This window comes from Hyaena hyaena, unplaced genomic scaffold (assembly GCF_003009895.1).
Source record: "Hyaena hyaena isolate Hyena2069 unplaced genomic scaffold, ASM300989v1 scaffold_246, whole genome shotgun sequence".
NCBI classification, from domain to species: Eukaryota; Metazoa; Chordata; class Mammalia; order Carnivora; family Hyaenidae; genus Hyaena; species Hyaena hyaena.
In genome coordinates, this window is record NW_024080877.1 from 303121 (window position 1) to 317315 (window position 14195).

At 37.2% G+C, this 14195-nt stretch overlaps 1 protein-coding gene and 1 long non-coding RNA gene across 2 annotated transcripts in view; one reads left to right on the top strand and one right to left on the bottom strand.

The window, feature by feature from the left end:
* Positions 1–239: 239 nt before the first annotated feature.
* Positions 240–5223, bottom strand: LOC120240002. The gene is made up of 3 exons (XR_005530555.1): positions 5178–5223; positions 2685–2908; positions 240–417 (listed from the first exon to the last, which is right to left on the bottom strand). It is a non-coding gene; the product is annotated as an uncharacterized LOC120240002 (long non-coding RNA).
* Positions 5224–5339: 116 nt separating this feature from the next.
* Positions 5340–14195, top strand: part of MMADHC (metabolism of cobalamin associated D) — a 42423-nt gene continuing 33567 nt past the window's right edge. The window contains exons 1-3 of the mRNA XM_039244562.1: positions 5340–5478; positions 5947–6006; positions 10541–10685. Coding sequence (XP_039100493.1) covers positions 5998–6006; positions 10541–10685 — 154 coding nt within the window. The 5' untranslated portion in view covers positions 5340–5478; positions 5947–5997. The remainder of the gene's footprint in view (positions 5479–5946; positions 6007–10540; positions 10686–14195) is intronic.

Here is a 14195-nt window from a genome sequence, read left to right on the forward strand (position 1 = left end):
CTTATACTAAAAAAATTACTCCTTGTTTATCTGAAACTCAAATTCAACTGCATGTCCTGCATTTTATCGGGCAATTCTACTTGGTATGGGAGAAAAGAACTCATTGAAGAAAATGAGTTCCTAGCAGAACTGGAGTCATTTTTATAAAAATGGTGCATTTGTGGCAGAGACCAATATTATGCAAAGGCCAATCGCTGTAAGCATTCAAATAATATCCTGCATTTACTTAATCCTTAAAATTTGTGAAATATTGCACATTTATTACATCATCTGGATTCTTCTAATGACAATCCTTATGTGAGTATTTTTATGCCCGTTTCAAGGCTCATGGATGTTAAGGGATTGCCATGGTGATCCACGTGAAGCTGTATGAAAACGCCAGAACTTGAATTCAAATCTCCCCAGATGGTACAATATCTGCAAATAAAGAAGATGTTCATGTGGACACTACCTAAGACTTTCCATTGTGAAATAAGGCCAGGAAAATGAAGATATTCTCAGAGTCACTGAGCTGTCTTATATATACATTCAGGCTACAGAGTCTAGTTTTGATTTTTTTTTAATCACAAAACATTCGCTTAATTTCCCCAAGTACATGAGACATTATTCTTCTGATGTCGGTTTATTCACACATATCCAAAATTTCTAAAACTCCAACTACTACTCTTTGTAAGCCATTTGTATGGTCCTAGAGACCTTTAATAAAATCACACTATAATCCAAATCTGTTCAACTCAGAGTTTGTTTTCCTTAGATCTTTACATTTGAAATTTAGGAAACGCTCTTGTAATCATTCCTTTGGCTGTTAAGAATCAGGTTTGTTTTTAAATTGTAGAGTAGTGACAGCTGGTGTTCACAGTGTGTATTGCACTTCTCCCTAGCACACTTTTTTAGCTTTTAGTCATGATTCTCCAATCTAGTTCTCATAAAAATTCCCTGAAGAGTTTTTTAAATGCAGCTTCCTAAACCTCATAGATTCTGACTATATACATCTGGAGTAACATATATTCTACAAGCCCCAGGGCTACCATACCTTTCCTCCTGGTCAATCTCCTGCAAGAGAACAGTATTGTGGATAAGAATCACTACAGATCTTGTGAAAAATATAGATTCTGGGGCAGCAGTATTGGAATTAAGCCACAGAGTCTGCCTTTCTAACAAGTTCCCATGTACTTTTATACGCCTATTTGAAACCTAAGCAATTCCACTTCTATATGTAGCCAGATCAACAAAGCCCAGATCCTGAGATTACAAATGTCACTTAATGGATGACTTTCACTCAGTGTTAAACAGATTTTGGTTACATCTTCTCCTCACCCTGTTCTCTGTTCTGCCTACATGCTTTGAGTCCTAAAACGTAGCCATAGTCACCTCAAGGAGAAGTAGCTCAAAACAAAGCAGGACAACATCCTGATGGAAGGCCTGCCTAAACTCATGCCTGTTCTTTCCTAGGCCAAATTATTTCCTGTTACCAGAGACAGGAAGGCCCAGGGCAGTATCACCCCGACAAGCACTGTGCACATATATGGAAAGCAAAGCTACAAATATAAAGTTCAGAGGACTTCAATGATGATGATACTGATGACAATGATGATAAAGATGATGTCAGCTCACATTTATTGCACACTAAGTGCTGTGCACTGTGCTAAATCCTTTACATGAATTATCTCATATAATCTAAATATATCTACAAAATAGGTAATATCATGGTGTCCATTGCTAATGACAGAGACAGAGAGACAAGCAGGTAGGTAATCATTGTATCTAATATCACAAAGTCCAGTGATTATGTGAATCACATTCATATTAAAAATCAAAATATTAAATAGAAGTCTTTTCTTCCATTTTGTCCTACAGAGACACAACATTCATTCCCTACAACACTTATGTGTTGCCATCTAGGAATAGATGGCTAGAACAGCCAAGCTGTTTCCAGGAAAAGCTTGAGTTTTCTAGAAATGGCTAAAATATATGCCTATCTTAATGTATCAAATATTGTGTCACTGATGTGGACAATTTAAAAAGACGTGTTCTCAACATACTGTCTTCAAACTTCTTTTTTTTTATTTTTTAATGTTTATTTTTGAGAGAGAGAGACTGTGAACTGGGGATGAGCAGAGAGACGGGGAGACAGAGAATTCAAAGCGGGCTCTGCGCTGCGACGAGAGATCCCAATGCAGGGCTCGAACTCACAAACTGTGAGATTGTGACCTGAGCCAAAGTTGGACACTTAACTGACTGAACCACCCAGGCACCCTTATTGTCTTCAAACTTCTAATGTCCTTTAGATATGTTTGGTTGAGCAGAAAATAGTTCATCTTGTCTTTTGGTTTTATAATCCTACTGTCTTTACAGAAAGAACTAGCTGCAATACAATGGTCTTTCCAGGTCGAGCACTTATTACTATATATTTCTTAGTTTTCATAAGTATGCATCTTTGTTACTAAGAGTTAGTGTTTTCTAGAATAAAAAGGAAGAATATATTTATCAAAAGCCATCAATACAGGCAGCAGTAAGAGCGAGATGCATTATACATTGACCTCTGAATAATTTCATGATCTGGTGAATGGGTCAATTTTTACAGTTCTGTGAAATTCTGAAGAATAAGAACCATCCAAGAGAGTGAAAGGGAGAAGGCAAATAGAGAAAAGAACATTGAAATAAGTTGAAAGACAGTTACTCACCTCTTTCTCTTCTGACTCTTATTGTTGGGCAAGGCACAGAGATTTCAGAGCCAGACAAATCCAAGTCTTAATCTCACATTCACCACTACATGTAGTTATATGGCATCAGGCAGTTTGCTTAGCCTAAGTCTCAGTTTCTTCACTTCAGCAGTGTAGACACTATTACTCTCCCAGCCCAGTTGTTGGGTAGATAGAGGTAGAAAGAGGGTATGGAGGTATGGAGCCTGGAAATAGAACAACAAAAAGTGGCTGTTGTTAATGATCACTACTTCTTCATCTGTTCAACTTTCAACAAATATTTATTGATCACCTCTCTCTGGGGCAGGAATACAGGAAAGTCCCAGGAATACAGTAAATAAACAGATAAAGTCTCTGCCCTTAAGAAGTTTCTGTTTTATTCTCTGAATACCAAGTTATCAAAATTCCACCCTCCCATACCCTACTCCTCTGAAATTCCTCTGGCAAAGTCACTATGGCTGGATTTACCAAATGAGATGGACCTCAACAAGAACTTTTTGTAGCATCTAATAATATTGAGTACTAATAACTATAATTCTTGATATCTAGAATACTCTCTCCTGATTTCCTTCTACTTTCTGATTGAAACTTGGAGTTTCTGTTGCTAGTTTTTCTTCTCTTACCCCTTTAATATTTCTTAGTATGCTGGCTTTGCCCTTTATCTTTTACACTCTACACTAGTAGTTCTCGAACTTTAAGAGTCATGAACTCCTTTATAAATCTGCAGAAGCTACGCACCCTCTTTGGGGAAGGCGGGCAGGAATCTACAAACAAACATACAAAACTTTGCATACATTTTCAGGAGTTTCATGACCTATCTCTCTTCCCATAAAGCCCATTGTTCAACTTCATGTTAAGGGGTTCTCATGACTTTAACTATCACCCACATGTCAATGACCCTCAAATATCTGTCTCCCACGTAAACCACTTTCCTGAGCAATGGGCCTACTTTTAAATGACTTATTGACAACTCCACATGAATGTCCCTTTAGGAATCCTAAAACACAAGCTATCCCAAATCAAACTCTTCATCCCTCTCCAAAAACCTGTTCTCCTGGATGACAATACCTCTGGGAAAGAAACACTATTTTTGAAGCTAACAGACCTAGATTTAAGTCCAGCCCTGGAAGTTTCAGAAATATACCTAACCCGTTTCTGCTTTAATTTCTTCATATTTACCATGAGAATAATACCTCCATTTTCTTTATTTTTGTGAGAATTAAAACAGATCATGGGAAAATCCCTACCTAAGTGCCACTACAAGTATACATTCCACAGATATTAATACTACTGAATTCCCAATACAGCAAAAGTAACACATTTCACCAAGTACCCTAAGTCAAAAGTTGAGGTGTTATCTTCACACACCCTTCCAACTTATCTTCTAAATGGCAGCCCAAGGTCTCCCCAAGACACAAATCTGGTATTGCCATGACTCTGCTTCAATTTTCCCAATTGTTTCTCGCTGCTCCCAGGATTACATCCATCTCTGTATTGCACTGAAAGCTGACTATCATCTAGACCCTGTCTGTGTCAAACTCATTTTCTGGATTACTTGTATATTTCCCCCAAAGAGTGCTTTGGATTCCATAGCTCTGTACACACTGCTCCCTTTGCCTGAAATGTCCTCAACCCTCCACATCATTTCTTGGTATTTAGGAAAACACCCATTCATCGTTCAAAATACAGTTCAAGCATCACCTCTGCTATGAAGTTACTCTTGACAGCTTCCTGCCATACTGTTGATCACTGACTCCTTTATCTCCTACCTGTACCTGACAGATGATTTATATCTTGGTAAAGATAAATAGCATATGGTTCCTGGTTTCAAAAAGCTTACAATCATCATTCAACCAGAAATCCTCTTATATAACCTGTACAAGTAAGCCAAAAAGTATGAGGCATGAAAAATTGAGTTGTAAATAACTTCAACACTCAGCTCAGGGGCCGCTTCTTCGAAGCCTTTCTGTGACTCCAAGCTCTGAGCTGTGTGTGTGCATGTTATAGCTATAAGTGTTAGCTATATATAATCTCATTTACTCTTTACAGTGTATGGGTGAGCACTATTATTATTCCCGTTTTACTGGTGAGGAAACTAAAGCAAAAAGAGACTGAGTAACTCGTCTAACATTACCTAACGAGAAATATTGACATGAAAAAAGTATGGATTTCAGGTAATTAAAAACACACACATTGATAAATGAAAATTCTGTACTGTTTATAAAGAAGTAATTTGATATACATTTATTAGGCCTATTTAGGCCTGGTACACAAATAGAAAAACCTAAGCGCCCTATACTCGAAAACAGTGATTTGTGCGAAATTAACAACTATGATGTATCTCTTGAGGGCAGTAAGAACGCCTTATGGTAGCGGAATCTACCAAACACTCAACGAGTTGACGAACGAAAGTAAATCAGCCGCTTAACCGAGACCAAGAGCCCTGCGCCTTAAACCTACGTCACCCAGCCTCACCTTTTCTCCTCCTACACCGCTTTTACCCAAGACTATCCAATGGAAGGTAGGCTCTACATACCTATTGTGCGCGTGCGCATCATGGATTCGACGATCCTTCCTATCGATGCTTTCGGAAGCAACTTCTTCAGCCTGGTCACTGCCAGCGTCGACGCAACTTCTGCCGCCGTCGCCGCCGCCATTTTGACGGCGGAAAGAGTGAGGGTCTGGGACACCTGGAAGAGGCGGTGGTGATGGGTAAGGGTGGTTTCCGCTCGCGTTAGCCCCTCCAAATTCGCCGGTCTTGGGGCCACAGCACTCGGTATTGTTTTTATTCCCACAGGGTCTCTGTGTCCCTCCCCAGTCCTGTCACTCTGTCTTTAGGCTGTTTTTCGCTTCCTCACTGTCAGCTGCGCTCGAACCCTCGTTTGGAGCTGTTATCAACCACCCCCAATCATCCGCCCCGCCCCGGGCCTGTGTTAATATACCCGCCTTGACGCTCGGGACTCAGGCTAGGTCACAGACTCCTCGTTCCCCGCCCTTATCTGATCTGAGTTGCTTTTGGGGGTGGGGGACACAAACCGAGAGGGCTGAGTGCCGCACGGCCTCCTCTGGGCAGGGCTCTGTGCCCTTTGGGGGGGACGGGGGGTACCAATTCCGGCATTTCTGGGTTACGAAGAGAGCGTGGGCTTTAGTTTTGGTGGTGGTGGTGGAGAGAAACAGTCGGCGCTACCCAAGTTGTGTGTTGTTACAGCTTAATTTGTCACTAGCCTGTTTTGTCCTTCCTCAGGAATCACTTCACGAAAGGAAAGATAATTTGCGTCCTCTCTCCCCGCTGGAAATGGCCACTGTGAGTAAATTAGTCTCTTAAGCCGTATAGTGGTTTGGGGACTTTTAGGAAATGGAGGGATTGGTTTAATTATGATGGCATTGGTGACATAGTGTTTCTTGTGTTTAGACTGGTGTGTGAAAAAATGTCAAAGGGTGTGAAATTCTGTCTGTTTTGAAGATAGTTTCAACAAAAACGTTCTATTCGGTACATATGTACTTGTTTCTACAAATTAATTTTTGGAAATAAATTCAGCGCCAGCATCCTTCCAGTATTTTTAAAAGACATTATTTCAGGAAATATTTAGAATCTATTTTTAAGCCACTTTTTTTTTAATTTGGGGGGTTAGCTAAACTGAAAGTTTCGCGGCGGTTTCAGTATAGGAAGTAACTTTTTAAACCCTACAAAATGAGAACAAGAGATAGGATTCACATAGACCAGAAATATTGATTGTAACTCTTAAGTAATTAATCAGACATCTCTTACCATAGGAATTGATATAGGGGGACATTGGGCATACATGAAATAGCTGCATTAAAAAGTATAAAGTAATCGGTGCGCCTGGGTGGTTCAGTTGGTTAAGCGTCTGATTTTGGCTCAGGTCGTGATCTTGAAGTTCAGAAGCCATGCATCAGGCTCTGCGCTGAGCATAAAACCTGCTTGGGATTCTTTCTTTCTCCCTCTGCCCCTCCCACGCTTGTTCTCTCTCAAAAGAAGTAAATAAACTTAAAAACTATGTGACCATATTAAGTAACTATTTCTTAAAAGCTACACAAAGATGCAGTGACGATTCAAAGCTTTGTAGAGAGGAGAAGCTAGGGGGTTCACTTAGAAAAGCATTTAGCCTGAGGTGTGAAAGAGTGAGACTTGAATAATCGGAGATTTGAATGAAGAAACAGGAGGTATATTCAATGACCCCCCTCCCTTTCAGAAACCAAGAAGTCATTTCTGCCTTTTGGAAGGAATGTAAGATATGTGAAAGAGATTAGTGGGAAATAACGTTGGATTGTGGAGTTGGAATCAAGTAATAGCCTTGAGTGTCACACACAGTATTTGGATTTGATTCTTTAAATCGTGTTCATCTTATCGGAGCTGTATTAGGAATATTAATATGGCAGTGATTAGCCAGGATAAGATTTGTGTAATGGAGCATGATACATTAAGAGTCTAATGATGTGACTGCAGGGACAAGTCATAAAAGTAGACCACTAGTCTCAACCCCATTTTAAGATGAATTTTTACCTAGTCAAGGGAAAGTTGTAAAAGAAGCATGTGATACTCTCAAAGGAGAAACTTTAATTAGAATAGAATATTAATGTTTAACCTGGCTTTATTTTGATTGAATTAGTTCAGCAGTGTGAATATTTTGAAAGATGCTTTCACAAATCTATAGATTTTATAATCTATTGTTAGACGTTCATATAAAATAAATTTTAATTTTGATATTCACATATACTTTTAAAACTTTGTGTCTGTGTGCATTGTAAATACTGAATGGATGTCAGTAATGAAACCTGCAAGTATGTGTGTCTTCAACAATTCAGTTAGCATACATAGTAAGAGTTGTAAATGTCCATGCTTCGGAAGCTGGACAGGCAAGTCAGGATGCCTTGGAGGGAACTTGACAAACTGCAATGTTCACTTCTGATGTAATGGGAGGAGCCTTCCTTTGATGAGGTGGGTGATTTGTTGCTAAGCAGTGCCGTGTGAGAATATGAATCCAGGGCTGCCAGCTCTTCTGAGTTTTCATGAACAGTACTAAATCTGGATTTTTTTGTGGGAATCTATAATTTCTCAATGTTGATATTCAGTTCAAGTTCCTTCTAACAATGGGGATCCCACAAAAATGTCTATAGATGCATATGAATGAACTTCCCAGATGACGAGTTTTCAGTCGTTGGTATAGACCATATTTTCTGCTCACATGACCAAAAGCAGGATTTAGTCCTGAAACAGTACCTAAAAGGCTGTTTCTCTTTTTATACTCATAAAGATTTTAGAATTCAATCTTAATAGCCTGTCATCTTCCCAAGTCTAGGATCCTAGCTTTGAAGCAATCATATGTAAAATGCTTACTTGTCCTTACTAAAATAAAGTAGCTATTCTAGTTTTTGAGTTATTTATTGGCTGTCACTTTAAGTTCTTATATTTACTAGCTGACCCAATGCCATAAAATCTGCCACGTTTGCATAAAACCTGCCAAGTAAAGAATTTGAGGATCAAAACAAGTTAAGATAAAATTTGAAACACATTACCACTGTCGTCAGCTATTCCTTTCAGTGGACAAATTAGATATCTAATGGCTTATTCTGCCATTAAAATGAAACTTGGTTAAATAAATAAAGTGAAACTTGGTGAGTAGATTTTCTTAGATTGGGAACAAAACTCACATTTTATTATAACTTTTGTTAAAAGCTTTACCATCAAGGAAAAATACCAAAGTAGAATTAGTGGCCTTGATACTCAGAGGCTAAAATAATCCTTGATAATGTTAGGCAGTTGCTAAAATAATTTGGATAATCTTTCTTTTCCTTTTTTACTTGCAAAGCAATTTATTATCACACATAATATTTTAATCTTAAAATTAAATTTAATATATAATACTTTAATGTTTATGGTATATGGAAGTGTTGTGGAAATAAGTAAAACAGTACATATAAGCACTTAGCACAGAACCTAGCCAACAGTAGCTAACATCCATTGATTATTTACTATTTAATGCCCCCTTCAGATTAATATTTTATTGAGCCTCTTATTATTTTGAGGCCTTGCCTAAAATATTTTTGGAATTTGACATTTATATTGCCTTTAGATCCTGAACCATATTCTGTTAAATGTAAATGTCTTCAATTGTAAAGGTAAATTTCAGTTATAGAAACACCCAAAAGTCTGAGTCTGTCTGGTTGGTTAAAATCTAATACCTATAACATTTGTTTTGGGGGGCAGGTTGGATGCTAACCCAAGGGAGCATGCTTAAATTTTCAGGTGGCAGAATACTCTGGAGACAGGTCTTGTACTTTGGAGACACATAAAGGAGGTTCTGTTTATCCAGGTTTTGAAACTTGCTAGACCTAGGAGAGGGAAAAGGGAAGAAATGTTATGGTAGTATAAAAGAAGGCAGAGAAAAATGGGAACTGTTAGGCAGATATTTTTATGTGGCTGAAGAATAGAAAAGGGAAGGGACGGTAGAGTTAGTAAGAAATTCTGCCAGAGAAGTAGAAAGACCAGTTAGGATGTTCTCTTCTATTTATGGTGAGAAAAAGACCAGGTACATGGGTTAAATTTCAGAATACTATGTGATAGGGATAGTATTCTAAAGTATCAAATGGCTAGACTATTTCAACATCCTGGCAACTAGTTTTCATGCCACCTCTTTAATCCCACTCCAATCCCTGCTGCCCTAAGTGGTACATTCCTAAAAACATTACTTATTTTTATCAGTTTACACTATATTTCCCTGCCTCCAGATTAAAATTCTGGTTTATTTTCTTGATGCAACAAGCCCTTTGCTGTGTCAAATATATAGCGTTTTGTAATTGCCCATAACTTAATTTTCAAGCCTGTTTTTTACTGTACTCACATATGTATGTGTGTGTGTGTGTATATATATATATATATATATACCCTCACTGAACTTTTCACTGTTTTGAAAATACCTTTTATGACTATGCATCTTTTCCTAAAAATTACGCACTAAAATGCCCCTTCCCTCCTCAACTTAACTGCTGTTTTTTCAAAACCTAGTGTATCCTTTGAAACTTTTCCTACTCCCCTTAAGGATCTCTTAATTGTTCAAATCTTTTAATACCATTTCATAGATAATATGGTGTTTGTTTTTAAATATTGCTTACTAAACTATGAGTTGGCATTTTAGTTTTTTTAATGCAAAGGGACAAATAAGTAAATATGTTAGGCTTTCTGCACCCTATGGTCCCTGTGCAACAACTTACTGCCATTATGGCATGAAAATAGCAATAGACAATACATAAATAAATGGGAGTGACTTTGATAGAATAAAACTTTATTTACCAAAACAGCAATCTATATTCAGCTATAGTTTGCCAACTCCTGTATTAAATTACTCTGACCCAGGTATTTTGCTAGAAGTTTATGCATGAAAGATGTTTACACGTTCACCCGTTGTAACTAACCTCAGAGACCAGTAAAAATGAATATAGCAAAAAATGAACCACAAAGCTATGTACTAAAGGTTTTGAAAGTTCCTTAAGAATTGAAGAATCTTCTTTGTACTACCTTTTCAGTATTGTTCCAAAATAGGGCAACTTTTAGAGGTTCCTATTCTCTCTGCTGAGGCACTCTCAATTCTGGCATTTATTGGTAAAGCCATATACTTTTATACAAAGTAACTTATTTTTTTTAATAGACTTGTTTTAAAAATTATATACATAATGCCTGCCAAATGGTAGTGGCTCAGTAATAGAATAAAATTTGGTTTTAAAAGATATATTGCAGTGTGAGGATTTGCCAGGGATTGTCTATGTAAGTATAAAATGTATGTTATTAACAAGTAATTTTAATTTTGTGTTATTCTTAGGTGCTGTGTAATAGAGCCAGACTGGTTTCCTATCTCCCAGGATTTTGCTCTTTAGTTAAAAGGGTTGTCAATCCCAAAGCCTTTTCAACTGCAGGATCTTCAGGTTCCGATGAGCCTCATGTGGCCACTGCACCTCCAGATATATGTAAGTAAAATTTATTATTGATTTACTTACAATTATTGCAAAAACATTTTGAGTTATGCTGTCTGTAATGTTTCTTGAGGTTTTACAAATCTTAAAAGGTTGAATTTATGGCATAAAAAATAAAATCAGAGCTCTGTATACATATTTATATTGGAAAGCTACAATGAAAAAAAGAATACATTTAGTTTTAGAAGCTTACTTTCTTGAACTTTAGTTTCTATATATTGTAAACACAATTAGTCCTACCTGAAACAAATCTTCTTCTGATCCCATAAACTACTTCCAATTATTTGCTGAATTTCTCAAATTTAGCTGGTACTTTGTGTATATATATACACACACATATATTATTGAAATATGATTAGCATACTTGCATTAGATTCAGAAGTACAGTATAATGATTTAGCAGTTATATACAACATCATCTTCAGGTAAATGTACTCCTAATCCCCCTTATCTCCTTCACCTATGGCCCTGGCCTCTTCCCCTCTGGGAACACCAGTTTATTCTCTTTATTTTGAGTCCGGGTTTTGTTCTTTTATATTTTACAGTCATCTCACAAAAATTTATCCTTCAAACTAGTTATCTTTAATGTAGAAAATAGGAAGGATTTTTGGGGGAGTATAATTAACAGTGTGTTAGTTTCAAGTATACAGTAAAATGATTCATCAGTTTTGTACATTTCTCAGTACTCCTCAAGATAAGTGTACTCTTGATCTCCTCTATTTTACCCATTCCCCATACATACTATCCATCTGGAAATCACCAGTTCTCTATTAAAAACTATCTTATTTTGTCCCTTTTTTTTTCCTTAATTCTGCATGAGTGTAATCATATAGCATTTGTCTTTTAATGACTGAATTATTTCTTTTACCATTATACCTTCTACATCCGTCCATGTTGCTACAGATGGCAAGATTTCATTATTTTATGGCTAAATAATATTCTGTTCTGTATATATATATCTTTATAGATTCATCTATGAGTGGATGTTTGGATTATTTCCATATCTTGGCTATTCTAAGTAATGCTGCATTAAATATAGGGGTCCATGTATCATTTTCTTTTGCGTTTTCATTTTCTTTGGGTAAGTACCCAGTATTGCAGTTACTGGATCATTTGATAACTTGGTTTTTAATTGAAAAAAATTTTTTTTAACATTTATTTATTTTTGAGAGTGACAGAGACAGAGTGCGAGCAGGAAAGGGGCAGAGAGAGAAAGAGATACAGAATCTGAAGCAAGCTCCAGGCTCTGAGCTGTCAGCACAGAGCCTGACACTCCAGGCTCTGAGCTGTCAGCACAGAGCCTGACACAGGGCTCAAACTCACAAACTGAGATCATAACCTGAGCTGAAGTTGGATGCTTAACCTACTGAGCCACCCAGGCGCCTCTCGGTTTTTAATTTTTTAAAGAGTTACCATTCTGTTTTGCACAATGGCTGCAATAAAGGAATGAAATTTGCATTCCCACCAGCAGTGCATGAGAGCTCCTTTTTCTCCACATCCTTGCCAACCCTTATTATTTCTTGCATTATTAATTTTAGCTGTTCTGACAGGTATAAGGTGAGATCACATTCTGGTTTGGATTTGCCTTTCCCTGATGATTATCGATGTTAAGCATTTTTTTCATCTGTCCACCATCTATATGTCTTAGACATGTCTGTTCAGGCCATCTGCCCATGTTTTAATAGGATGTTTTTTTTGGTGTTGTCGAAGTATTTTTATATATTTTGGATATTAACCCCTTAACAGATATATCATTTGAAAATATCTTTTCCCATTCAGTAGGGGTTTTTTTGTTTTGTTTTGTTTTTGTTTTCTTGCTATTGGTTTTCTTCACTGTGCAAAAATATTTCATTTTGGTATAGTCTTGATAGTTTAATTTTGCTTTTGTTTCCCTTGTCCAAGGAGTTATATCTAGAAAAAAGTTTCTGTAGCTGATAACAGGAAATTATTGCCTTTGTTGCTGAAGTGTAATGACATATAGTATTGTCAGTGTCAGGTGTACAACATAGTAATTCAGCAGTTCTGCACATTATACAGTGCTTACCATAAATATAGATACCATCGATCACCATATGATGTTATTACAGTACTACTGACCTGTCCTGCTTTTCATCCTTGTGACTTAATTTATTTTATAACAAAGTTTGTACCTCTTAGTCTCTTTCACCTATTGTGCCCATACTACTACCCTCTCTCCCTCTGGAAACAACCACTTTCCTGGATTTCAGTATGTTTCTGCATTTCATTTGTTCATTTGGTTTTTTGTTATATTCCACATGCAAATCATGTGGTATTTGCCCTTCTTTGACTCATTTCACTGAGCATTGTATCATCCAGGTCCATCTATCTGTGCTACAAATGGCAAGATTTCATTCTTTTCTTTATGATTTATTACATCATGTGTTTTTATACAATGCACCCACATGTTCTTTATTCATTCATCTATCAGTATACACTTAAGTTGTTCAGTATCTTGTCTATTATAAATGCTGCAATGAGTATAAGAGTGCATATATCTTATTTAATTACCACTTTCACTTGCTTTGGGCAGATATCCAAAGTGGAATTTCTAGATTGTCTGGTAATCCAATTTTAATTTTTTTAAGGAACCTCCACACTGTTTTTCACAATGGCTGCTCCAGTTTGCATTCCTACCATCAGAGCACAAGAGTTCTCTTTTCTTTACATCCTTGCCAATACTTATTTCTTTCAATTATTTCAATACTGTTTTGATTATAGGCATTATAACTGGTGTGAGAATGCTGTTGTATGAATTTATAAGTATCAGAGTAAAGGAATGCTTGTTTTGCCATTTTTGTAATGATTATCAGGTTTTCTCCAGCAAAGGCAAAATACCTTACAATGAGAAATTTCAAAAAGGGTCTTGATTTTCCTAAAATCATGTACACACACACACAAGTGAAACTGTCTGTTATTAAAACAACACCAAAATTGAAGTTGTACGCTATGTATTTTTCAAAGTACATATTAAGAAATGAAGATGGAGTTAGTAGATACTGTATGCTTCAGGGAAGATTTTCTGAGAAAGCTCAACCCGTGCCTCCTCAGCTTATGACATCACTCTGGAGTCCTTCTTGGTATTAAATGTTGTACTCACAGCATGGAGATTGTTAGGGTCGGGAAAAATGATCTGCACGTAGTGATGATTTGTGACTATGAATATACCTGACAAAGTGGAGAAGCAGTCCAAGTAAAGGGGAGCTCATATGCCAAGGAAAAGCTTTGAGATTATGAATAAATAAATTGGGAATGCTAGCATGCAGGGTGGCCTGAAGGCTATTTAGAAGATTAAATGGAAGAGGGAGGCATGAGGCAGACGATAGAGGGCCTTATGCACCACGGTGATGAGTTTGGATGTCATCCTTTATGATGGTGATGTCCAAAGGTCCTATGGTGCTCTGGACATTCCCCCGCGGAGGGGAAACTGCAGGGCACTGAGTGCATAGAAGGGGCTCCAACGCTCTGTCACTGTTCAGCCAAGGC